Source organism: Patella vulgata, chromosome 4, assembly GCF_932274485.2.
Source record: "Patella vulgata chromosome 4, xgPatVulg1.2, whole genome shotgun sequence".
Classification (NCBI taxonomy): domain Eukaryota; kingdom Metazoa; phylum Mollusca; class Gastropoda; family Patellidae; genus Patella; species Patella vulgata.
The window spans coordinates 4,366,606-4,394,210 of NC_065882.2; the positions used below are offsets into that span (position 1 = coordinate 4,366,606).

At 37.6% G+C, this 27,605-nt stretch overlaps 1 protein-coding gene across 1 annotated transcript; it reads left to right on the forward strand.

The window, feature by feature from the left end:
- On the forward strand, nt 1-26,222 carry LOC126817678 (nuclear cap-binding protein subunit 1). The gene is made up of 21 exons (XM_056100168.1): nt 1-124; nt 2,961-3,049; nt 4,465-4,565; nt 5,534-5,618; nt 6,662-6,733; nt 8,335-8,442; nt 9,034-9,081; nt 9,238-9,311; nt 10,634-10,703; nt 13,216-13,431; nt 14,147-14,244; nt 15,013-15,076; nt 15,742-15,852; nt 16,513-16,577; nt 17,532-17,669; nt 19,677-19,780; nt 20,250-20,375; nt 21,634-21,733; nt 22,438-22,531; nt 22,703-22,734; nt 26,207-26,222. The coding sequence occupies exons 1-21, from the start codon at nt 79-81 to the stop codon at nt 26,220-26,222; spliced, it is 1,857 nt and encodes a 618-aa protein (XP_055956143.1). The 5' UTR covers nt 1-78.
- The last annotated feature ends 1,383 nt before the right edge of the window (nt 26,223-27,605 follow it).

The following is a 27,605-nucleotide window of genomic DNA, read 5'->3' on the forward strand; positions in this document are numbered from 1 at the left end:
ATTGTACTTCCGGTCTACGCGAGATCGTTGTGTTTTATTTATTCTTTCTATTAAATTTGTTAATAATTATAATCAAAAATGTCTAGAAGACGAAGAGAATCGTACAGTGACGACGAGGATGAAAGTAAGTATCGGTAAAGTGTAATACGGGTCCAAAAATTCAATGACAATTATCTTGTTTTTACATTAAATTTATACAAATTACAAACAAAAACACGACCACACGGCTGCCGGCAAAATGAAAATACAAATCAGTCTGCAACATCACCCATGGTGGAAGCGGGCATTAACCCCCATACATTACAACTACAACATCATGGAAATAAATGAAATGAAATGGGGTTTAACATCCTACTGTTCTGCTCCGACTGGGCTAATCGCTAATTAGGGGTGATGATTTTCCGTTTCAGAAAATAGCAAATTCCGTTTTAAGTATTTTTAATTCCGTTATTTTCCGTTTCAGAGCTGACCATATTCCGTTTTTTCGAGATAAAATGTTATTTTATGAATAAATGAATAAAACATCTTAAAATGCCTTTTATTACAAAACGGATCATTTTAAACCAATGACAACAAATGTTGAATTGTGAATGACTTGTAATGTTCAATGACTAGTTATTCTTTAAACCTGTTTCCCGAATTAAATAACAGAAAATTACATCTTGTGAGCTCGTTTCATCTTTTTAGCAGACGAAGCCATTTTTCTCAGCTGCTAGGTGTAGTCGCGATTTATCCAGACATCTTCGTAGTTACTACCGTTTCTTCGAGAATAAGGGCTGGATTCACAAGGCTACGGTATATTTCTGATGTCACGTGGTTAATGCGGATAAACACGAGTCACGAGCCCGGCAGTAAAATAAGAAGTAAATGAAACGATTTTTACTTTTATGAAGTGACAGAAGTTTTTTTTAAGACATGTATATACATTACAATGTTTAATTCAAGTTAAACTACAGAGTAATTTTAGTGAAATACTAAACTAGACAGTAACAAAACCACGCGATATCATTCAATATTTCCGATTTTTATGAATAAAAAGATGAAATACTTGGATAACTGCAAAATTATTTTGAGTTTGTGTTTAGTATCAGCAAATATCGGCTTTTCCGTCTTTTTCCGTGTGAGATTTCAAATTCCGTTTTGAGTGGACAATTCTGCGATTTCCGCGAAAATCATCACCCCTAGCTAATGAAGACGGACATAGGCCATACAGTGTGCTATTATTATTATTATTATTATTGTTCGATTTATATAGCGCTTCATTACACGTGAAGTGTTTCTAAGCGCATATCACAAACATATACTTCAAACACACAGAAACAATCAAAATCAGGAGAACATAATTAAACACAGCTGCCTGTTAGGCGCTATTATTCAAAGGTTTATATCCAACAAATCAACCGGCTAATCTCAATATTGAACTCAGTCGAGGTATTACCTGATGAACACCTACACCAAGTAGAGTTCAAAAATAAAAACGAAGTTTAAAAGAATCAACTTCATTAACAAAAATTAAACAATCAAAAACTAAACAGATAAATCAAATTCAAAATTGAGGGAAGTTTTGACCGGGCAGCGGCACTACGGCCTACTCTCAATGGATCTTTTACGTGCACGTCAATGTGTACACGGGACCTCGTTTTTTTGTCCCATCCAAACGACTAGACAGCTGTCCTTGTCAGGCCCTCCGTCCTGCATCACTAACAAGCGGGAATCACGCCCGAAATATGGATGAACTTTCTCGGCCAATGCAGGGATCAAACACCTGACCGCCAGGCTAGCGAGTCAGCATTTTACCCACTTAGCCACCGTGACTCCCGTACAACATCACACTGAAATTGTTCTGCTCTGGGCAAATGAAGACGGGCATACGCCATACTGTGTGTTATGAGGGAACCCCAATTTTTATACGGGACCCAAGTTTTTCTTCCCATCTAAACGACTATACATTGTCCCTTACCAGACCCTCTGTCCTGCACCACCGACAAGCGGGAACCACGCCGTATAAACCTGATGAAATTTCTCGGCCAATGCAGGTATCAAACACATGACCTCCAGGTTAGAGAGCCATACCCACTGAGCTACGGCCTCACACCATGGAACCGACACCCCATCTCCCATCTCTATCCCTTGCATATTACAACCAAACAGATGTTATCTATTAATTGTATACAGGACGGTAGCACAGAATATATAAATGGGGTTGATATCTATCTTGTCTGTTATAGTATTACATGATATCCTATGATACAGTATTACACGTTGACCGTAGATGATCTGAATCAGAAAGTAATTCCCGATATTAAAGATACATTATGGGAGATAAGATAAAGAGATGGCAGTTCTCGCTATAATAGTTGAAAACTAGATAGTGTAAAGGTAATTTGCTGAAAATTTCAGTCAAATTGATCCACTATGAGCCGAGAAAGAAGCGGGTGAAATTTTTGCATAGTCTCGGTCATCATTACTAAAATCATTAATATAAACAGCATAGTCTCGATTATCCACTTTTATTGATTTAATTATCAATAGCCGTTAGTGGCATATAGGAATCTAATCCAGCCAACATCGAAGGCTAGCCTTGACATCGAGAGTTTGTTATGGTCTGGATAAGTTAATTAATGTCTAATTGATAATTTAGATAACATTTCAGGCCTAAAGAAAGACTTGTAATAAGCAGATTTTGCTCTTGCATAATGCATGTTTAAACTTCTGATGCAACATTTTAAGGTGTATAAATCCCTTGTAAATTACGATATTGTGAAAGATGAATCTCTAACAGGAATATCAATCCAGTAATGGTTTAATTCTGTTCAGTATTTAAAAAGATATGATGAACTCAAATTTCATAGATCTATGCTGCTCGCTATGTAATAAGCTTCGGCCATTTTGTACTCCAGATTCAAACTGAAACCTGAATAATTCAATAATATATTTAAATATTCATTTTGTATTTACAGCCAGTCACCGCAGTAAAAGAAGACGTACTTCAGATGATGTTAATATTGAAGACAGACTGGACTCTCTCATAACCAGAGTTGGAGAAAAAGTAAGATGACATGCCATTAACATCATTGTTGTCCCCCGCCTTGTCTGTCTGTCTGTCTGTCTGTTGGTGCGTCCGTCCGTCCGTCACACTTTTTGGGACACAATAACTCTCTTTCTAATTGAGCTTGAATGTTCAAACTTGTTTTATTTATAAATGGTATATATAATGCCGTAGGGTAGCGTTGTCTAATACCCATTGTAGGGCATCGATGTGTAGTGACTTCTCTTGATCAGATTCATGTTGACCCCCAGTTTACCTTCTGCTGTTAGCTCACAATTAAGGACTCATTGATTTAAACAGTATTTATCTTCTATACTAATATTTGTGACTGCTGTTTGTCTGTTTGTCTGTCTGTTCGGGGTTGGCGGTTACACTAGGTCTGCCCCGAGTCTGAAATTTGGGGTATAGGGGTAGCTCGGACCGGGGAGTAACCTAGGCCAGGTGGCGTTAGTCTACCACTTCTGTTTTCGGGGTTATGACCCCCGAGCGAAGCCGGGCATTCTTCTAGTTTAACATATAATTACATACAATACATAATAATTTAATTGGATAGGAAAAAAAAGGGATAAATCCCTCTCCAAGGGCTTATTGCATTTCCCTATTTTCTTCAGGGGACCAGGCTGTTTCACAATCTTGATCATTCCAGCCCAAATTGTTTCTGCATCGACAGCTACGAATATTGACTTGAATGAAATGGCATCCATCCATTTGTCATTCACTTTTTCTGGAGTTAAATCCCATTGTTATTAATTCATGTTGGCACATTATAGGCTACAAATTATTTACCCACTCTATGTAAAATTGGTTGCCATATAATATTTAAAGGTAGAAAGGTAACTCTATTTTTATACACATGTGCATGTGTTACCACTTTACAACTTCAATTATAATCTAAGGATTGTTTTTGTTTGTCCCATCCAAAACACTAAACAATTTTTTTGGTCAGACTGCCATCCTGCACTACTGGCAAAGGGAAACCATGGTGCAGGACGGAGGGCCTGACAAAGACAGGTGTCCAGTCGTTCGGATGGCACGAAAAACTGGGGTCCTGTGTATACATTGGCGTGTACGTAAAAGATCACTTGGCAGTGTCGAACCTCGTGGGTTTTCTCCTGGTCCTCCGGTTTCCTCCCACTGCTAAAGATCCCTATGCGCAAGGGAATTATTGAAATAAAATTAAAAACTTATGTTAGTCCCGAAATGACCTAGTTTGTGTCGAGTGGACGTTAAACCCCATTTCTCTCTCTCTCTTTCATTTCATTTCAAAGGGAAACCAGACTGGAAATTCCTGGTGAACTTTTTAGTTGAACAATAGGAACGAACCTTGGACCTCCTCGTTAGTGAGCCAGCATAATACATCAGATTGTTTATAAATGTACCCAATTAAAGAGAGATTTGTTTCATTTTAATTTCAGAGTACTTCATCTTTAGAAAGTAACTTAGAAGGACTTGCTAGTGTTTTAGAAGCCGATCTTCCAAATTACAAAGACAAGATTGTTAAAATTTTATGTGACTGGTTAGTGACCTCATGAATATTGTTTTATTTTCTCTTATTTACTATTTATTCTTCTCCAGTAATTTCAAGCCAAGAGATGTGTAAACACAAACATTAAAATAGCTAAATTGCTAATATTTGGGACCTAGAAATGGACACAAATGGATCGCAACACATATAATAATGTAATATGAATGTATATAAACTGATTTACATTCAATCCTTTCTGTTTTTACTGTAATTTCTAATCAGTTATGTTCGGTGAGAGAGAGAGAAATGGGGTTTAATGTCCACTCGACACAAACTAGGTCATTTCGGGACTAACATATGGTTCAATTTTATTTCCATAATTCGCTTGCGCGTAGGGGTCTTTAGCAGTGGGAGGAAACCGGAGGACCCGGAGAAAACCCACGAGGTTGGACAGGCGACCCTACTCCTTGTCACGTACAACCGGGGATTCGAAACCACGCCAGTTGACTTAATGACAGGCTTAATGATACAGCGCGCACATGCTAACCACTAAGCCATCCAACCCCCCCATGTTCGGTGAAATGCACCAGAAGTCTCAATAGAATTGCAATCTCTAGCGTCTGGTTATTCCAGTTTACACGGATAGTATTTATTGCGCATGTTCTCCAGATAAGAATATGGCGTTGCCGTTTGACATGACTGTGTCTAGCTTCGTTCTTCGAGTCCATTGTTACAAATGGTGCTGAAACGTATTATGGTACACGATTCGTGTACAAGTACAAATGGTAAAATGTCTATTTTGTCTTAAATATTGGATATCAGAAGCCCATCAAAGTTGACTTAAATTGACAAATAATTTGTGTTTTCAATGTCAAAGTTATTGGATGTTATTAAGTTAGAGACTTAGCTACTTTAAGAATAATATTTCTATTTATGAAGAAAGTATTCATTTGGAATATAAATCCATTATTTGTTTTGTTAAAATGTGTATTGTTTTAATGTTTGAATATATATTTTAGCGTGGTGTATTTACCTGAGAAGATTACTGTATATACCACATTAGTTGGTTTGTTGAATGCCAAGAATTATAATTGTGGAGGAGAGGTAATCTACGTTAAATTCTTTCATCTCATTCTGGGAGCGGTGGGGGTGGGGTTGGGTGACTGAATGGTTAATGCGTGTGCGTTGATGAAATTTTGGTCGGGAGCCACAAGGGCTCAGTGAGTAAGATGTTGTCTCATTAACCTGAAGATTCTGGGTTCGATCCCTGTGCTGGCTGGGAAAGTTCATTAGGATTTTCACAGTACAAGAAAGAGAGAAATGAGGTTTAACGTCCACTTAACACAACTAGGTCATTTTGGGACTAACATATGGTTTAATTTTATTTCAATAATTCGCTTGCGCATAGGGGTCTTAAGCAGTGGGAGAAAACCGAAGGACCCGAAGAAAACCCACGAGGTTGGACAGACGACCCTAGTCTTTGTCACGTACAACCGGGGATTCGAAACCACACCAGTCGACTCAATGACAGACTTTATGATACAGCGTGCGCACGCTAACCATTCAGCCATCCAACCCCCCTTTCACAGTACGGAAGACCTAGCAACATACACTGTATAGTCATTCGGATGGGGCCAAAAACCAAGGTCCCATGTACACATTGGAGTGCACATAAAATATCCATTGACAGTTGGGGAGTTGGATGGCCGAATGGTTAGCACGTGCGCGCTGTATCATAAGACCTGTCATTGAGTCAACTGGCGTGGTTTCGAATCCCCGGTTGTACGTGACAAGGAGTAGGGTCGCCTGTCCAACCTCGTGGGTTTTCTCCCGTTCCTCCGGTTTCCTCCCACTGCTAGAATTATTGAAATAAAAGTTAAACCATGTAAGTCCCCAAATGACCTACTTTGTGTCGAGTTGATGTTAAACCCCATTTCTCTCTCTCTCCATTGACAGTTGGAATTTGATATAAGAATAGGCCATAGCGCCGCTATCTAGGCAAAATCCTCTCACTGTATGGCGTATGCCCATCTTCATTAGCCCAGTCGGACGTTTACCCTATTTCATTTCATTTTGAAATTTTGGCCAATTCTTTGCACCAAGTATAAATTTTAATTGTGTTTTTTTTTTTGTTGTTATTATTACAGTTTTCTGAATTATTAGTCAGAAATTTGAAAGAAGCTTTGAAGACTGGTGAATTTGAAAGTGCACGAATGATTGTAAGTAATTATTGATTATTGATAAATATAGAAGATTTGTTTGAGAATGTCAGTAATCCTCGTAATAACGTATGAAATAATCAAATCAACATACCGTCGAGACAATCTAAATCATAAAGAAACAAATTAAAATTCTGTCTTGTGTTTTTAAGCAACCCAAATTATTAAAGTTGCTGATCCCTCTAGTTCATGTTCGAAACGACATGATTTGTACATAGTAAAGATTCGATCCCTGCATTGGCCGAGAAAGTTCATCCAGATTTTCCAGCGTGGTTCTCCCTTGTCAGTGATGCAGGACGGAGGGGCTGACAAGAAAAGCTGTCTAGTCGTTCGGATGGGACGAAAAACCGAGGTCCCGTGTACACATTGGCGTGCACATAAAAGATCCCTTGGCAGTTGGAATTCGATATAAGAGTAGGCGATAGTGCCGCTGCCCGGGCAAAATTTCCCTCATAGCCCACTGTATGGCGTATGCCCGTCTTCATTAGCCCAGGTTAGGAGCAGAACAGTAGGACGTTAAACCCCATTTCATTTCATTTCATTTACATAGTAAAGAACCTTTAGAAGTTGGAATTTGATGATGTGTAAGCAGAAATGTTGCTGTTATGGCAAAATATCCATCGTACCATATCAAATGTTATTCCCTGGCGTAGTTTCGATTCCCCGCTTGTACGTGACAAAGAGTAGGGTTGCCTGTCCAACCTCGTGGGTTTTCTCTGGGTCCTCCGGTTTCCTCCTACTGCTAAAGACCCCTACGGTCAAGCGAATTATTGAAATAAAATTGGACCATATGTTAGTCCCGAAGTGACCTAGTTTCACTCTCTCTCTCTCTCTCTCTCTCTCCCCCTCTCTGGGTCCTCCGGTTTCCTCCTACTGCTAAATACCCCTAAGCTCAAGCGAATTATTGAAATAAAATTGGACCATATGTTAGTCCCGAAGTGACCTAGTCTCTCTCTCTCTCTCTCTCTCACCCCCTCTCTCTCTCTCACCCCTCTCTCTCTCTCTCTCTCTCTCTCTCTCTCTCTCTCTCTCTCTCCCTCTCTCACCCCTCTCTCTCTCCCCCTCTCTCTCTCTCTCCATTAGCAGGATACCTAAGACCAGTAGAATGTTAATCGTCATTTCCTAGTTTAAAGGTCACCGGAAAAGGTTCATAAATTTTTTAAATAATGCAAGTAATTATGTCAACATATCCTTTCCATAAGTATAACACGAACCCGAATGTCAGTATTACCTGCAACAGGTAAATTTCAACGTTAGCAATTTCCGCCATTCTCCGTGGGTAGTCGTAACTTTCCATAAATGTGACGTCATTTTAGTCCCTCTGCTCATATTCTAGTCTATATTTCTATGTGCAGAAGGACTAAAATAACGTCACGGATTGCTTATTGACGGAAAGTTCCGACTACCGACGGAGAACGGAGGAAATTACTAATGTTGAAATTTACCTGTTGCAGGTAATATTGACGTTCGGGCTCGGGTTATACTTATGGAAAGGATATGTTGACATAATTACTTGCATTATTTAAAAAAAAATTGATGCTTTTCCGGTGACCTTTAATACTGTGATACAATAATTGATTGTAATAATTTGTAATTTGTAGGTTAGATTTGTGGCTGATTTGGTGAACTGTCATGTTCTAGTAGCCTCGTCTGTTTTACAAATGTTTGATAACTTTGTTGAAGTGGCTTTAGAAGATAATATTCCACAGGTAAAAAACTTCAAACAAATGAAGAGATCTTTTTTAATTTTAAAAGATGTAATAAGATCCGTTCAAAATTCTGGCGGGAAAGTAAACTGTATTTCTATAAAATACCAATCACTATTGAACTCAATCTAATTCAAATACAGATCTATATTTCGTTTCGTTTTTTTTTTTATGCTTTCGATGGCCTACACTACATGAAGATCTGACCAGTTGTAGTGGAAGGTCGCGTCAGGAGTAATACGAGCGACTTTTGGCCCTACGACGTCAGACATTGATTAATCAATCAGCGTTGAGGTTTCTAGTGATTTACTCACTCGTCGTAACAGACCGTTTCATTGGCTAATCCCTCACATCATCCAGAACGCAGGTTATAGAATAACTTTTCCAGATCCCAGTGTAGTAAAGACAAGTAAAACGAAATTTTGAACAATAAAAAATGAAACGAAATAGGATCTGTGTTTTAATCGGATGAGATGGTTACCGGTATTATGAAAATGAGTTTCAATAAGAAGTGATGTCCTTATAAAATAAAAAAAGCGAATGGAGCTCTGTGAGACTATTTAATCTAAAGTAAAATTGATGTTTTATATTCAGGTGAGGTCAGATTGGTATGTTAATTCTGTACTATCAGCACTTCCTTGGGTAAGTTTCTATTTTTAAAACTGGACTTCCATATTATTTACTGAAACTTTAACTACTTTAGAGACATTTAGAGTGCAGAAAAACTACATCTAACAATATCTAATACTTGAATGAAATACTTATAAAAAAATGTAACTGATTTGTTGTTTGTTTTAGGTGGGACGAGAATTATTTGAAAAGAAAGAAGCAGAATTGAGTAAATTACTTCAAACAATAGAAAATTATATTAGGTAGGTATTGTACCGATAACCGGGGATCACGTGGCTAAGTGGGTAAGACGCTGGCTCGCTAGCCTGGAGGTCGGGTGTTCGATCCCTGCATTGGCCGAGAAAGTTCATCCAGATTTTCCGGCATGGTTTCCCCTTGTCTGTGATGCAGGACGGAGGGCCTGACAAGGACAGCTGTCTAGTCGTTCGGATGGGACGAAAAACCGAGGTCCCGTGTACATATTGGCGTGCATGTAAAAGATCCCTTGGCAGTTGGAATTCGATATAAGAGTAGGCCGTAGCGCCGCTGTCCGGGCAAAATTTCCCTCATAGCACACTGTATGGCGTATGCCAGTCTTCATTAGCCCAGTTTAGGAGCAGAACAGTAGGACGTTAAACCCCATTTCATTTCATTTGCACTGATAACCATAGATATTTATCTTGGTTGTAAGCAAATAAAAAGTTGATTGAATTGCCAGGGTGTTGGATGGCTGAATGGTTATAAGGTCTGTCATTGAGTCAACTGATGGGGTTTCGATTCCCTGGTTGTACGTGACGAGTATGGTCACCTGCCCAACCTCATGGGTTTTCTCTGGGTTCTCCGGTTTCCTCCCACTGCTAAAGACCCCTACGCGCAAGCGAATTATTGAAATAAAATTAAACCATATGTTAGTCCCGAAATGGCCTAGTTGAGTGGAGGTTAAACCTCATTTCTCTCTCTCATATACAATTCGATCCTATTTCATTCTATCTCTCTCTCTCTCTCTTTGTGACAGTGAATGTTAAACTCTCTCTCTCTCTCTCTCTCTCTCTCTCTCTCTCTCTGGGGGGTTGGATGGCTGAATGGTTAGCGTGCGCGCGCTGTATCATAAAGTCTGTCATTGAGTCGACTGTCGTGGTTTCGAATCCCCGGTTGTACGTGACAAGGAGTAGGGTCGCCTGTCCAACCTCGTGGGTTTTCTCCGGGTCCTCCGGTTTCCTCCCACTGCTAAAGACACCTACGCGCAAGCGAATTATTGAAATAAAATTAAACCATATGTTAGTCCTGAAATGACCTGGTTTGTGTCGAGTGGACGTTAAACTCCATTTCTCTCTCTCTCTTGTAGCTACAGTTTGTGGTCTAAGGGGAGACAATAGGTAAAGTGAAGACTGATGTCCCCTACTAAACAATGGAAGGTTTTGTTTGAAAAAATTTAATTGTTAAAAGTAATCCTTTTTCTATGATTTTTATGAGCTCCAAGTAAACTTGTGGTCAAAGGGGAGATAATAGGTAGAGTGAAGAGTTATCTCCCCTACTATATAATAACAAGTTTTGTCATTAAATATAATAATTTGAATATTTTCAGTAAGAGACATCATATTCATGTACCATCTTTACGAGTTTGGGCGTCCGATGATCCCCATCCACAAGAGGAGGTAAGTTATAATAAACAAATAATCTAGCCAAGACGGTACATGTACATAAAATTTATATCTGCAAACTAAATTTCAAAAATGCCAAAAACATTTTTCCAAGTTAAAGGTACATTATGTAAGATGTTAAATAGTTCAAAAATAGATAATTCAGAATGAATATATTGAAAATTTCACTTGATTACTCTTATTGCGAGCGAAGTTATTAGCATTTGAAGTTTGGAGAAGATGTGTGCATTAATTGCAAGATTAAATCAAGATTGGCTGAACTGTTCTAATCTACTTAATATCGGAGATATCTGATGGCATCGAGAGTTGATTATGGTCTGGATAAGTTAATTGATGTCTACTGGATAAGTTAATGAAGATCTTTCTTTAGGCCTTAAATGTTATATTACAATATTTAGCTCTTGTATAATGTATGTTTAAAAGTTTTGGCAGTTTTATGTTTTACTAATATGAGGGCCAGCAAGGAAAGTTTGTCTAGTCGTTGAGGTGTGCATGTAAAAGATGCCTTGAAAGTTGGAAATCGATGGAAGATTAGACAGAAATACCCGACAAAATTCTCCCACGCCCCCTTTTAGCATTTGACACATAGTCATAGAAAAAACAAGTTCCCATATGTTTTTCTCCAAATAATCGAAGTATAGAGACATTAAAAGATGCGAGTCTTTAACTCAATATCATCCACATATCATCGCAAACACATTGATGTTGTTATCTTACCGTGAAAATATCGTCTTCTGGTATCCAATATATAAGACAAAATCAAAATTATAAAATTGACACACGAATCGCATGCCAGAATGCTTTTGAGCGGCATTTGTAGTGAAGCAACTCAATGAATGAGGCTGAACATACCCCACAGGAGAATACTACCAGTGTAGACTGGAATAACCAGATGCCAAGTACTGCCATTCAATTTGGACTATTTGCATATTTCGGCGATCATAACTGATTAGAAATTACACTAAAACAGAAACGGTTGAATGTAAATCAGTTTATATACATTCATATTACATTATTATATACGTTGTGACTCATTTGTGTCCATTTCTAGGTCCCAAATATTAGAGATTTAGCTCCTTTAAGCCACATTCCATTCCTGTTACTCACAGGGCGGTTGAATGGCCGATTGGTTAGCATGTGGTGACAAGGAGTAGGGTCGCCTGTCCAACCTCGTGGGTTTTCTCCGGGTCCTCCGGTTTCCTCCCACTGCTAAAGACCCCTACGTGCAATCGAATTATTGAAATAAAATTAAACCATATGTTAGTCCCAAAATGACCTACAGTAGAATCTGCATTAAGCAGCCACCCAAGGGAATTTTCACAACTGACCGCTTAACGGGAGTGGCCTCTTAATAAAATCTCGTTGCTTTTTGTGCCGACATAAATTAAATATTACGCTTGGATGCATTGGAAGCGGTAAATTTGGCCGTCGCTGAATCTTGCGCCGAACGAAAATTCTTTACTCAAATCTCGGACATAACTTCTGTAAACTTGTCATTTTGTACCAACCTTCGATACTACTGTCTACCATTGTGATGCATTCGATAATATTTATCCATTTTTGTGAAGAAAATCGATGAATTCATTTTATTTTATCAAAAAAGCACATGAACAAAAAACATCGCTAATTTTATCACCTATTTACAGGGGGTGTAACTCTGTATGTAATATTATAGGAGGCGCTAAGAGAGATACTAGATGATCGTGACAAAACTCGGTACTTTTATTTTATTCAATCAGTATCAAATAATGTGTCGTTATGCGTGAAAACAATGATCAGGTTAGTCGTTTAATAAAACAAAAGATTAATTAACAGATAATCCCGGGTTGATTGTTATGTTTACATTTCTTTTTACCTGATCAGTGGGGGTCCAGTTAATTAACTACTACTCACGGGATTAGCGGGGGTGTTACAAAGAACGACAAGATGGTATCATTCAACAATGGCCGTTGAATGGGCGATGTTTTGTTGAATTTATTAGTAAAATAGTGACCGCTGGCCGCGTTAGAGGAGTGACCGTTGAATAAAGAGATAAAACAACAGAATTTCTACGGGGGGAATTTATCGTGACCGCTTACAAGGAGATGTCGCTGAATAGGAGTGGCTGCTCATACAGATTCTACTGTAGTTTGTGTCGAGTGGACGTTTAACCCCATTGCTCTCTCTCTCTCTGTTACTCAGATTGAGCGGGTTAGCTCCTCAAAAGATTCTTATATTTGATTCCAATATATCTAGTCGTTCGGATTGGCCAAAAAAAAAATCTGAGGTCCCGTGTACACATTCATAGTTGGAATTCTATATAAGAGTGGGCCGTAGCACAGCTCTCCGGGCAAAATTTCCCTTATAGAACACTGTATGGCGTATGCCAGTCTTCATTAGCCCAGTCGGAGTAGAACAGTAGGGCGTTAAACCCCATTTCATTTCATTTTGATTCCAATATATAATTTCTATATATCTTCTATCTTACTTGATTATTTATTTTATATATTTTATTATCTATGGACAGTATTTAGATTGTTTGTGGGCTCAGATAAAAAACCTCCGAAATAATAAATGGGTTGAAAAACAGATCTCACGTCCATATTTGGCATTTGATGGAGTTCTATGTGATGCCCTTCAGCATACCCTGCCACAGATAATACCCCCATCACATAATGATGAAATGAAATATCCTATTCCTACTGTAGTGTTTAGGATATTTGATTACACAGACGTACCCGAGGTGAGTCAGAATTTTGTCAAGTTGATTACAATATAAATTTTGTTTCGTATTTACCGTCGATGGCCGCTACTCTATAAAGATCTGATCTGTAGGTGAACTTTTGATGAATGACGTAAATTATTAAAATTTAATCTTTGTTTCGTTCACTACAGCTTTTGAGGGGTTTGATGGTTCAATTATAATAATAAAGATAAATGTCTCATTTTTGGACTGCTTATTCTTTAATGATAACTCTAAAACCAGACAGAGAGTTTTTCTCTATAATTTTTATAGTTTCTTCGAAAATGATGTTTAAAACATTTGTCTCACTACAATATTTTGTCTTTGGAGAAATATTTTGATAACTTTTGAAATATTAATGATAATTCAAATTACTTTCTGTCTGATTCTGTGGTAGATATTAGTTTATATACCCTCCCAATTTGGTGAAGATATCTTGATTAGTTACACAGATATAGCATACCTACGTTTTTCATAATTTCTCCCCCAAAAATGAGTTACCCTGGTAACAACTTTTTTTTAATCTTAATTTTTCCTCGTTTATTACATTGTACCATTTCCAATTTTCAATTGCTTTAACATTTCAGAATAAAAATTTTCGGGTAGCCTCCCCCCTTAAACAGACCATTTCATTGGCTAATCTCTCATATCAAAAATATGTGTTTGTATACCTTCCTCCTGGTTGTAATGAACAATAATTGACTGTATATTATAGGGTACTGTATTACCTGGAAGTCATGCTATAGAACGATATCTTATAGAAGAACAGATCAACAAAATAATTGATTCAAACTATCTAGAACGGAAAGAATGGTAAGTATCTTATTAAACTTACAAATTTGTAACAGGAAGCTATGATTACTGAGTGAGTAAGACTGGTAATCCTGGGGTTGATCAATGTTCTCCACATAGCCATTAGTCTAAAAATAACTAGAGATTAGTTTCTAAATGAACATGTTACTCTCAATATAACCAAGGACCATTCTCCTATCTTTGACTGATAAATTCAACTGGGTTATTTGACTGGATTATTTGACTGATTTTATCGACTGAACTATTTGAGTGGGTCTATCATCTGGGCGAGGCCAGAAGAAAACATCTTAACAAGGACCCCCTCCCCCCACTACACACTCCACCCCCTAACTACGTTCATATGTAGGGACTCCTTTTTTAGGTGGGTGAATGGCCGAATGGTTAGCGTCTGCGCGTTGTATCATAAGGTCTGTCATTGAGACAATTGGCATGGTTTCGATTCGCCGGTTGTATGTGACAAGAAGTAGGGCCACCTGTCCAACCTCGTGGATTTTCTCCGGGTCCTCCGGTTTCCTCCTTCTGCTAAAGACCCCTACGGGCAAGCGAATTATTGAAGTAGAGTTGAACCAGATGACGTGGTTGTGTCGAGTGGATATTAAACCCCTTTTCTCTCTCTCCTAAGTTAGCCAAAGCTTAAACCCTCACATAACCATAAGCTAGCCATTAATTAACTATAAATTATACCATGCATGCTATAGATTACTCACATGGAACCATATGTTAGTCCCAAGATAACCACAGATTATCATTCAATTTTTTCTATTACAGCGCTGCAGCTCTTCTAAGCTTTCCAACAAAAAATAAACTTCCTCTAAATTATATCATCATTGAGGTGAGTTTAAGTAATTGATTGATTGATTGATTGATTGATTTTATAAGATCAATCTCCGAACTACTATATGTTTCATTGATATTCTTATTTTATGCAGGCTGCTGTGGTACAGCTGTATGGTAGTGACCTCTCCATTAAAATGCCCCATGTTCAAACGTTTGTGTTGTGTGGACATTAAACCCCATTTCTCTCTCTCTTTCTCCAATGTTCAAACTCCCATCGTGAGCCAGTGGCAACTCTCAGGATTGTCAAGGCTGGTTTTCATTGTAAGGGGCCGGTGCCTTCCGGGCTGACAAAGAAGCATGAATTTTAAGAAAATTATGTCATTGCTTGGGCAAAATTCTCTCTCCCATATTGCAAGATGAAAATTATCTTTTGTCAGTATCATTTCAGGACTAACATATGGTTCCATTTTATTTCAATAATTTACTAGCACATAGGGGTCTTTAGCAGTGGGAGGAAACCGGAGGGCACGGAGAAAAAACCACGGGGTTGGACAGGCGACCCTACTCCTTGTCACGTACAAGCGGGGTATCGAAACCCCACCAGTTGACTCAATGACAGGCCTTATGATACAGCATGCACATGCTAACCATTCGGTCATCCAACCCTCCCCGGGTACAATAAATAATGGAATATAATATATAATGTGTTTATATTTTCAGACTGTTTTCGGTCAGTTGTTTAGATTACCTAAGGCGCCACATTTAGAGTTATTCTATGGTGTTATATTATTGGAGGTGTGTAAATTACAGCCTAGCACCATGCCTCAAGTTGTATCCTTTCATATTAATCTATTTATAATACTAGAACACTTGGTATGGATACAATCACTTGGTTTATTATACTGTAACCCAGGTATCATTTAATCCTGTGTATCTAGCACTAATTTCTTTCACATTCGTTTAATATCAAATCTCTGTTTAAAAATTTGTAAAAATTGTTTAAAATCACCAAAAATCATCTAATTTGTACATGTGTCCAGTTTAAAGCTGACTGATTAATTTGATAATGAGTGAATTTCTCGTCCACTGTTAAAAAAAATGAATAACTAAATTGATTATTGATGTACAATGATTAATTTTTTAACAGTGATCAGGAAATTAAATAACAAACTTATACCGGAAAAAAAAAAACAACAAAAAAACTTTTATTATTTTGTAATTAAATGATTGATTTATATATACTATTGGTTCGGGCCATTTTGAACACCTAAAACAATCTCTGTAAAAAGTAGAATATTAAATATAAACACTTCTAATAAAAAATAGTTATTGAATTATTTACATATTTTGTGACCATTAAGATCGATGGCTTAAAAAAAGTTTGTTCTTGATATATTTCTTGATATTTTTTCAAATTGCCCTCCTTTGAATTCCAATTAACGGGAATCGTTGATATAGATTAGGTCATTATTGCCTTAACTGTGTATTCAGCTTGCCCAAGCTACAGAGATGTTATTTGAAAGACTTGATAGTATGCATACCATATGTATTGAAAGGTAAAAATTTCTTTATATCTACCTGTCGATAATTTACACAGAAAACTTACTGTTTAACTTTATTATAACTTACGGAATGATATTGAAATGGGAAACTTTCCTTCCTCTTGCCAGTGGTGCAGAACGAATGGACCTGGCAAAGGACAATGTATAGTCTTTTGGATGGGATGGAAAGTCGAGCTCATATGTGCACATTGGCGTGTACGTAAAAGATCCCTTGACAGTTAGAATTCAAAATTTCTCACATAACACACTGTATGGTGTATGCCCGTCTTCACTAGCCCAGTCGGTGTAGGGCGTTAAACCCGATTTCATTTCATTTCCTTCTGTCTGTCCATCCTTACTTCTCAATTTTCTCATAAACTGTTCAAGATACCTTTATGGAACTTTGTTAGATTTAGTTTGCTTACAAAAGTAAAATGATAGTATTTTTAGGCTCGTCACATGGTTTAGAGTAATTGAAGAGTCCAGGGGAAGAACGATCTAAGTCACATTTTTGTCTTTCCGCATAAAAGGCAAAACAGACTTTTGGACAAGAATGTTTGACGCGAACAGAACAACGAGTGGGTTTAATTACAACTTCAAAATGATGTTTAATACGAATCATAATTACCAGTACAACTGACTTCAATTTTTCAGGCAAATTAAGGTTAAATAAAGGGTACGATGGACTTGTATTTGTCCGGGAGGCCATTTCAGAAGGACCTTGGTCCGATCATTTTTTCCCTGAAATAGATTGTTCCACCGAAAGCTTATACAATTTGCTACCAGATTGCGCCATTAACTGGGGTTTGTTGAAAAAATGACTTAGATCGTTCTTCCCCCGGGGCTATTCAGTTGTATTTTTAGGTTGGTCATGTGATATAGAGTTATTGTATTTTTAGATTGGTCATGTGATACAGAGTTATTGTATTTTAAGGTTGGTCATGTGATACAGTGTTATTGTATTTTTAGGTTGGTCACATGGTTTTCCTATCATCTGAGTATGTTCCAGTTTCGATGGAGTTGGGAAGACTGGTCTATTGCCGTACAACAAGATGCTACGTCACCTAAAGCCAGATTTGTACATGAAGTTTTACAAAAGATTTTACGGTAATCTTACATAATATAAAACACAAGTTTGATCACCCAGTCCATTTAAACATGGTCGTAGAATTTTGCCACCCCTGTCTGTCTTCTGGTTATCCACAATTCCTTGTGAACATGCTTGAGACTGTAATTATCATTTGCTTACCTGTTAATTTATGCTTTTCGACGTGGTTTCCCCGTTTCAGTGGTGCATGATGGAGGACCTGACATGGACAGCTGTCTAGTCGCATGTAAAAGATCCCTTAACAGTTGGAATTCGATATAAGAGTAGGCCATAGTACCGCTGCCCAGGCAAAAATTTCCCTCAGAGCACACTGTGTGGCGTGTGCCCATCTTCATTCGTCCAGTATAGGAGCAGAACATTAGGACATTAAACCCCATTTCATTTTCATTACAGATACATTATGTAAGATTTAGATAAAGAGCTAGCCATTCTTACTATAAAATAGTTCGAAAATAAATAATGTAAAATGAATAATTTAAACTAGGGCTGCAACGATTCATCGGATGGATGAACCGCGATAGTTTAAAAATCCACGATGCACAATACAATCAATGTCCGTATCGCGATTCGTTATCCAAAATTGAAAAAAAAATAGACTGACATTCTGTCGTTTAAATATCCTAATGAGGAATGCCTAAATAAATCTATGAGTAAAATAACTTTTTTTACTTTTAGCGAGTACGTGTTAACTCGCTTTCGGCACGTGAATAATTCGAGACATTCAGCTATTTCGTCAAGAATAAAATAAAATATCAGTCTGGATAAGCAAGTCAGGCATGAAATTAGGTTACTTGCAAATTACACACTTGAATAATATGCGGAAAAAACATACAACATATTATAAATACGTCAGTAATATGCGATTTGTAATAAGACTACTGTGCAAGAATGGTGATAGGTGCATACAATGATCAGCACAATTATCTTTTCTATATTTTCAATGTATAATAATATTTTGACATTCAAATTTCGTATTGTTATTTTCTTTGCCATTCTCTCATCTACGACTGACCTGACAACGAGAAAGCTTTCCATTGGCTGAAATTGTTGTAGCAATACGAGCCAGCCATTGAATTGATTCAGCAACAGAATATTTTTAATAATGATGCATTCGTCAACAAATTCAGGTCGTACGGGCGACAAAAATAATGTAGAAATTGAAAATCCCTCTGCCAAGTATAAGTCACAAGTATGGGAGTTTTTGGGATTTCCCGTAAATTATGACAAGAATGGAATTCGTCCAGTGGACCGAGAAAAGTGCATCGCGATATTAATCGTATCGTGGGGTATGAATCGTGATGCGCATCGTATCGTGGCCTGGTGTATCGTTGCAGCCCTAATTTAAACATTTCATTCCAATTTCTCTTATTCCGAGCGAAGATATTAGTCTTTGAAGATTTGACAAGACGTGTGCAATAATTTCAACCACCATACTGGTTGTTCGAAGCTATGTCTCGCTCCTCCATTTTTTAGCTTAGATCAAAATATGGCTGAACTGTTCTAATCTATTTAATATCGGAGAATTCCGATGCCATTGAGAGTTGATTAGGGTCTGGATAGTTTAATTAATGTCTCATTAATAGTTTATATAACATTTCAGGCCTAAAGAAAGACCTACAATAGGCAGATTTAGCTCTTGGGGGGGGGGGGGGGTTGGATGGCCGAATGGTTAGCACGTGCATGCTGTATCATAAGGCCTGTCATTGAGTCAACTGGCATGGTTTCGAATCCCCGGTTGTACATGACAAGGAGTAGAATCGCCTGTCCAACCTTGTGGGTTTTCCCTGGGTCCTCTGGTTTCCTAACACTGCTAAAGACCCCTACGCCCAAGCGAATTATTGAAATAAAATTAAACCATATGTTAGTCCCGAAATGGCCTAGTTTGTGTCGAGTGGACATTAAACTCCATTTCTCTCTCTCTAGATTTAGCTCTTGCATAATGTATGTTTAAATAAAAGCCTTTAAGTTATATGCCTACCTTTATTGCTTGTGTTTTATTATATTAGATTATCATATCATCAGAGAGTAATGGAATCGGTACCTGAATCATTTCACTGTCTTCTACCTGTAAAACCACAGCCATTTTATAAATATGAACAAGAAGGAGCAGGTAAATATTCACTTGGTCACTGAATAGTTCAATATGTCTTTTTATATCCCACAGATATCCCACAAACGGAGGGCTGGGTTTTCACCTGGCCATCCACTAGATAAGGGAAAAGGGGAAAAATAGAAATAGTCCGTACATTCTGTTATTTTTTATTCATTCTATACTTAAGGGGGGAGGCTATCCGAAAATTTTTGTTCTGAAATTCTAAAGCTATTGAAATGAAAATGGCACAAGTAGTTAGGACTTGTGCCATTTTCAATTCAATAGCTTTAGAATTTCAGAAAACATTTTTCAGGTAGCCTCACGCCTTAATAAAAACATGGTAATACACAGACTATTTCTATTTTTTTTGTTTTATCTAGTGACAGTCATAGCGATTAATGAATGCAGATAGTGATATTATCTTTATAATTATTAGAATATTGTAGAGAGAGTTTGAAATATAGTGTATTTATTGTTTATTCTGTAGGAAGTTTACCAGGTACAATGAAAGCCCATGCATTAATGTCGGCCATTAAATCTAGATGTACACCAGAAGAAGCTGCTGCCATTCTTAAAGAATTACCTAATCCAATGGCTGATGATGATAGTAGTAGTAAGTCTTTTATAATCTCTGGCCATTGCTGGATTGGCTTCTGATACTTGAGCTTTTGAGAGAGTTTGTCTATTCTTCCCATTCAATCAAATCTATCCCAAGTACAGCAACATGACAGCCCTTCGTTTAATCTGGGGTCTTCCCTAAAACTTTGGACAGTGATTTAAGGTATTAAAGACGGTGAAAGTGTTGTTCATCTCCATACAGTATTGTTTACATTGTTTACGTGTTGATAGCCTCGTTTGTCACGCAATTAGTTTTTCTGCAATATTCTGCTATGCACTGGTTAATTGGGCATAATAAAATCATGAGTCACGACGTAACGTTATGTAAACATATTTGAAGCTCCGTTTTAAGCGTAATGCTTTTGTAGCGCAGTTAGCTATTGGTTGTTAATCAGATCATTGACCAGTCATAATTTGGAACAGAAATTTGCCTTCGTTAAAGCAGTGTTTAGTGGGATTAGGTATAATCAAACGAAACACAGCGAGGAGTATGAGATTTACTGGGTAATTACCAATTTTCATTCTTCAACTTCTAAAGGGATAGGATATGAACACGACTTATTCAACATGCAATATTTTATCAGTTCTCACCTGTTACTTTTCGGGGGTTTGGGTGGTTGAATGGTTATCGCGTGTGCGTTGGATCAGAAGGTCTGTGAATGAGTCAAGTAGCGTGGTTTTGATTGCCCGCTTGTACGTGACAAGCAGTAGGGTCGCCTGTCCAACCTCGTGGGTTTTCTCCAGGTCCTCTGGTTTCCTCCCACTGCTAAAGACCTCTATGCCCAAGCGAATTATTGAAAAACAATTGAACCATTTGTTAGTCCCGAAATAACCTAGTTTGTGTCAAGTGGAATTAAAACTAGGGAGGGGCGGGGTCTCAATTCTCAAACTGAGATGTTAAGAATTAATGGAATTGCAATTGAGTGTCACAGAATTGAGTCCTGTCACATTTCTGCCTTATCACTTTAACTTCTTGAGGGGGTGGATGGCTGAATGGTTTGTGTGGAATGAATGTTAAACCTCTCTCTCTCTCTCTCTCTCTCTCTCTAAAACTTCTCTTGTACTCACAGTCACATTCCCAAAATATGGAGGGTGGCTGTTGTAGATCATAGTTTTGTTTATAAACTGTGACTGGATAGTTACTTTGATGATGTCACAGACTGAATTGTAATTTGCAAAGTAATCTCGTCCTGTAATTAATAATTTATTTTTTGAATTTTTTTTATTTAAATCATGATTTAATTATATTTCAGGTGAGCCAGTTTTTAATCCATTAAAGATAGATGTTTTTGTATCAACACTGTTGTATTTAGGAAGTAAATCATTTAGTCATTCGTTCGCAGCATTAGCCAAGTAAGTGATTATTTTCTGTTTTAAATTTCCATGGAGATGTTTCTAGTCGATCATATGGCACAAATACATGGAGAACGTTAGATCAGAGACAGTCCTGTACATTATAACACAGATGACGTCATATGGGGGTAAGGGTTAGGACCTGCAGATTTCGTTATGGTCTGGACATGTAAACAGGGCTAGCGCTAACCCTAATCCTAATCTTGGACGTGGCCTAACCCTTACCCACACTCCACATATGTGCAGGACTGTCTCCGAACTGGCATTCTCCCAAATACATTTAAAGCCCAACAAGGCGGAACAAGTGAATTATTGAAATAAAATTGAACCAGTTTGACTTAGTTTGTGTCGAGTGGAAGTTAAACCCCATTTCTCTCTCTCCCCTTCCTAATCGTTATAAGATGTTGGGGATGCTCGATTGAATTCTCTCAATCCCAAAAATAGTATCAATCGAGTTAAAAGGAGAATTTCGTAGTACAACGCATGTGCCGACTGCATAAAAAATATCTCAACCAATCATGGCAGCTGATACATATCTGCTATCTAAAATACGTCACGATTCTACTCACACCACCTCAGCTGTTGGGACTGACAGAACTGAATTCCGCGTCACTCGATTGCAATTGGGGACATTCTGGACTGTGAATCGAGCATCCCCGTTGTGTATTATAGTGAGAAAGAATGTTTAATTTTTTTCATTTCAGATTTCATCCGTTGCTCAAGTCATTAACTGAAACAGAAGAGGCTCAGATTTGTTTATTACGAACATTGTATGAAGTGTGGAAATCACACCAACAGGTAATCTTACATCTCCCGAATATAAACGAGTATCCTCGTTGAAACGTCACTTAGTATCAAACTCAGTAATTGTGTATCCATAAAATTGTACCTTGTGTTAATATGTTCAATTACTAAATGCCAGTCAAAGAAGAAATGATTGTTTAAGAAAGAAATTATTTATTGTTACAGATGTTGGTTGTTTTAGTTGATAAATTATTAATGTATCTTTCACAAAGAATTTATAAACTATTTATAAACTGTTTAAACTATTTATTGTTACAGATGTTGGTTGTTTTAGTTGATAAATTGTTAAGAACACAAGTGGTAGAATGTTCAGCTGTAGCCAACTGGTTATTCTCAGATGAAATGTCTCAAGATTTTATAAGGTATAATCTATATTGATATATATTATTAGGACCCGTGTTCACAAAACATTTGGGGGGGGGGGGGGTGGATGGCCGAATGGTTAGCCTGTGCGTGCTGTATCATAAGACCTGTCATTGAGTCAACTGGCGTGGTTTTGAATCCCCGGTTGTACGTGAGAAGGCGTAGGGTCGCCTGTCCAACCTCGTGTGTTTTCCCCAGGTCCTCAGGTTTCCTCCCACTGCTAAAGACCCCTACGCGCAAGCAAATTATTGAAAGAAAATTGAATCATATGTTAGGCCCGAAATGACCTAGTTTGTGTCAAGTGGACGTTAAATCCCATTTGTCTCTCTCTCTCTCTCTCACAAAACATTCTCAGACTTAAGTTAAGAATCAATCTGATTATAATACAAATCTATATTTCGTTTTTTTTATACTTTCGATGGCCTCTACTTCATGAAGATCTGACCGGTTGTAGCGATAGGTCGTGTCAGGGGTCATACAAGCGGCTTTTAACCCTATGATGTCAGACATTTTATTAACCAATCAGCATTGATGTTACTAGTGGATTACCCACAATTCCGTGCAAAACATGCCTAAAGTTCGCCGTAACAGACCGTTTCATTGGCTAAGCCCTCATACCATTCAGAACACGTTAATGATAACAAAACGAAGATAAGTAAAACGAAATTTTGAACTAGAGAAAACGAAACAAAAAAGGAGCTGTGTTTGAATCAGATTGGTTAAGAATTTACTCAAAATTGTTTGTCTTATTTTAACTAAAATATAGCCCTTTATAAAAATGTTGTTGTTTTAATGTATCAAATATATCAATAAGAAACTATGTACAAAATTTTGTGTTTTCGGATCAAAGATATTTCTCTTAAAACAGTGATTAAAAGTTGAGTGAATTCTTAAATTAAGTCTGAGAATGCCTTGTGAACTCGAGGCCTGACTTAGTCAATAATTTAAATGGTACAAATACTAACAATATAACTTGCTCCACAAAAGAAGTCTTGTGTTGACAAGGCATAAAACCTCTATTCCTTGGAGATTATTCATAGCTCGTGAAAACTGACCATATGTTAGTCTCATAATGAAAAAGTATCATTTTGACGATACATTAAAGTCTGTTTTCTCTTGTTTTTTATACGCCTACATTGAAATGTGGTCGTATATTGTTGTTGACCCTGTCCGTCGGTATGTTTGTCCACAATTGCTTGTGGATACTCTAGAGGCTAAAGTTAGTATTCTATTAACTTTAAATTTATACACAGTGTTTAAGGTCATGAGACGAAGAAACCTATGGCTTTCTGCCATATCCAATAATTACTGCCAGAGTTATGGCCCTTGATCACTTTGAAAATTTTTTTGGATGCTCTAAAGGCTAAAGTTAATATTCGAATGACTTTAAATTTATACAGTGTTTCAGGTCATGAGACGAGACGCCTAAAGTTAACATCCAATTTAAAAATCTTAGTGGATTTTAGTGTATTGTAAATGTTTCCATTGTATTGTAGTTTCTATATGTGGGAGATTATGCATTCTACCATCAAGAAGATGAGTAAACAAGTTGATAAACTACAGAAAGAAGTTGATGAAGCCAGAGATAAATTAGATGCACAAAGAAGAAGGGTGAGTATTTTAAATAAATATTTATACCTTTTCTTCTAAACTAGATGGGGGGTTGGATGGCTGAATGGTTAGTGGCGCGCGCTGTATCATAAAGTCTGTCATTGAGTCGACTGGCGTGGTTTCGAATCCCCTGTTGTACGTGACAAGGAGTAGGGTCGCCTGTCCAACCTCGTGGGTTTTCTCCGGGTCCTCCGGTTTCCTCCCACTGCTAAAGACCCCTATGCGCAAGCGAATTATTGAAATAAAATAAAAACCATGTGTTAGTCCCGAAATGACCTAGTTTGTGTCGAGTGGATGTTAAACCCCATTTCTCTCTCTCTCTCTCTCTAAACTAGATATAAATCATTACACTATAAACTTTTTGTTCTTTCGGCTGTAACCTTTATAAGAATAGGATATGGACACAACTTAATCTGCATGCAATATTTTAAAAGTTCTCTGCTGTTGCTTTTCTACAAGTGGGACGCTGGCTCGCTAGCTTGGAGGTCGGGTGTTTGATCCCTGCATTGGCCGAGAAAGTTCATCCAGATTTTGCGGCGTGGTTCACCATTGTCAGTGACGCAGGACGGAGGGCCTGACAAAGACAGCTGTCTAGTCGTTCTGATGGTACTAAAAACCGAGGTCCCGTGTACACATTGGCATGCACGTAAAAGATCCCTTGACAGTTGGAATTCGATATAAGAGTAGGCTGTAGGGCCGCTGTCCGGGCAAAATTTCCCTCCTAGCACACTGTATGGCGTATGCATTAGCCCAGTTCGGAGTAGAACAGTAGGAGGTTAAACCCCATTTCATTTCAACAATTTAACACAATAAATACACTTATATTTATAGTGTAAAAACACTTAAAGTTACTTTCCCACGTACAAACTGTGTGATTTGATGATATATTTGGATTAAAAACATATTCAAACTAATCTGTCCAAATTTTACTTCAAATCCTTTTCAAAACATTGAATTTATGAGGGAAACCATGCTATAAAAAATCAATTAAAAGAGGTCACAGTACCTAGCAACGGGTTCAAAGCCGGGGGAGAATTCATTGCATATACAAGACGACGTTGTCTGTAATTGCTAATTATTTATCATACATATCAAAGTATAATTAAATTCAAGGATTATCCACTTCCCACATCTTTTTCCGTGGTTTTTATCCCAGAAACTGTTGTACGATAAAACCCAACATCAAGTTTATCAACACATACATCAAGCGCTCACTAACGCTGAGATCTTCTCGTGCAAACTTTGACGTCACTCGAGCAGACATCCCTAATCGTCTGGTTGCTGATTAGGGAAATCCTTACATTTTTGTCCTGTATATGCCCCATGAGTGTTTTTCAGGGAATCCAGTATTTTTCTAGAAAGATTGGATATCTCTACTTTCCATATATACCAAAATTGCCATACTTTTATTGGTAATAACCACCCGATAAATATTTTTCTGGGAAAGTATCTTTAAAAATATAAATAAAATATTGGAAATAGTGAAAGCTCTAGTGTGGACCTAGGAGTACTATTACTGCGTTTGGAACACCTGATTCTGGTTATAAATACCATATTTTTCGGTGCATTAGGCGCATGCCTAGGTAAGGTGCAGGGCAACTTTGGCAGAGGTGTTTCAGGAAAAAATAAAAGTGCATGGTTATACCATTTTTGTTATTTCTGAATGTCATATATCTGATGGTTTATTTGTTGTAGGCTGCGGATGGATTAGATATGGATGGTTACGATGATGATGATATACCAACACCAGAAATTATAGACAGAATGGAAGATAAATTAGAAACGGCTTTAAGTCAACAGAAAAGTCTTTTCCTTATCATATTCCAGGTAGTTTTAATTCTTTAAAGTTTCTAGTATACTGCTGTTATTATTCATTTATAAACAATCCGTAGGTAAGACACTGGCTTGCTAGCCTGGAGAAACTTCATCGTGATTTTCTGACGTGGTTTTCCCTTGTCAGTGATGATGCAGGATGGAGGGCCTGACAAGGACAGCTGTCTAGTCATTCGGATGGTACGAAAAACCAAGGTCCCGTGTACACATTGGTGTGCACGTAAAAGATTCCTTGACAGTTGGAATTCGATATAAGAGTAGACTGTAGTGCCGCTGTCCAGGCAAAATTCCCTCATAGCACACTGTATGGTGTATGCCCATGTTTAGCCCAGTCGGAGCAGAACAGTAGGACATTAAACCCCATTTCTTTTCATTTCATTCATTATAAACAATCCGTGAAGTCATTTTAGTCCTTCTCCCATAGAAATATAGACTAGTATGGGCAGAAGGACTAAAATGACGTCACAGATTGTTTATGGACGGAAAGTTACAACTACTCCCGGAGAACGGCGGAAATTACTAACGTTGAAATTTACCTGTTGCAGGTAATATTGACATTCGGGTTCGTGTTATACGTATGGAAAGGATATGTTCACATAATTACTTGCAGTATTTAAAAAATTATGAAGCTTTTCCTAATGGTTCTTGTATACTGTTATTCATTTATAAACGACCATATGAAACCTGTCTGTTGGTCCGTCATCCACAATTGCTAAAGTTATTAACAATGTTGTAGCCAGATACCATGCTTATCACAAGATAAAATTAAAATTTATTCAGTGCGTCACATTTCAGAGGTTCATATAGATATATTTCTTATAGAATATTTGGGGGTGGGGGGAGTGTATGGCCGAGTGGTTAGCGTTGTATCATAAGATCGGTCATTGAGTCAGTTGGCATGGTTTCGATTCTCCTCTTGTACGTGACAAGGAGTAGGGTTGCCTGTCCAACCTTGTGTGTTTTCTCTGGGTCCTCCTGTTTCTAAATACCCATACTTGCAAGCGAATTATTGAAATAAAATTGAACCCAGTGTTAGTCCCAAAATGACCTAGTTTGTGTCCTGGACCTTAAACCCCATTTCTCTCTCTCTCTCTCTCTCTCTCTCTCTCTCTCTAATAGAATATTTAACAAGATGCTGTGTAACATGTCATGGGATAGTTCTGTTGTAGACACCTTGCTTATCAGTATGTTTATATATTTCAGAGATTTATTATATTACTGACAGAACATTTAGCAAGATGTGAATCTGATGGTATAGATT

Coding starts and splice junctions, on each gene's coding strand:
- LOC126817678 (XM_056100168.1), top strand. CDS start 79: ATGTCTAGAAGACGAAGAGAATCGTACAGTGACGACGAGGATGAAA. Junction 6,734..8,334: donor TTGAAAGTGCACGAATGATT/GTAAGTAATTAT, acceptor TGTAATTTGTAG/GTTAGATTTGTGGCTGATTT. Junction 14,245..15,012: donor TATCTAGAACGGAAAGAATG/GTAAGTATCTTA, acceptor TTTCTATTACAG/CGCTGCAGCTCTTCTAAGCT.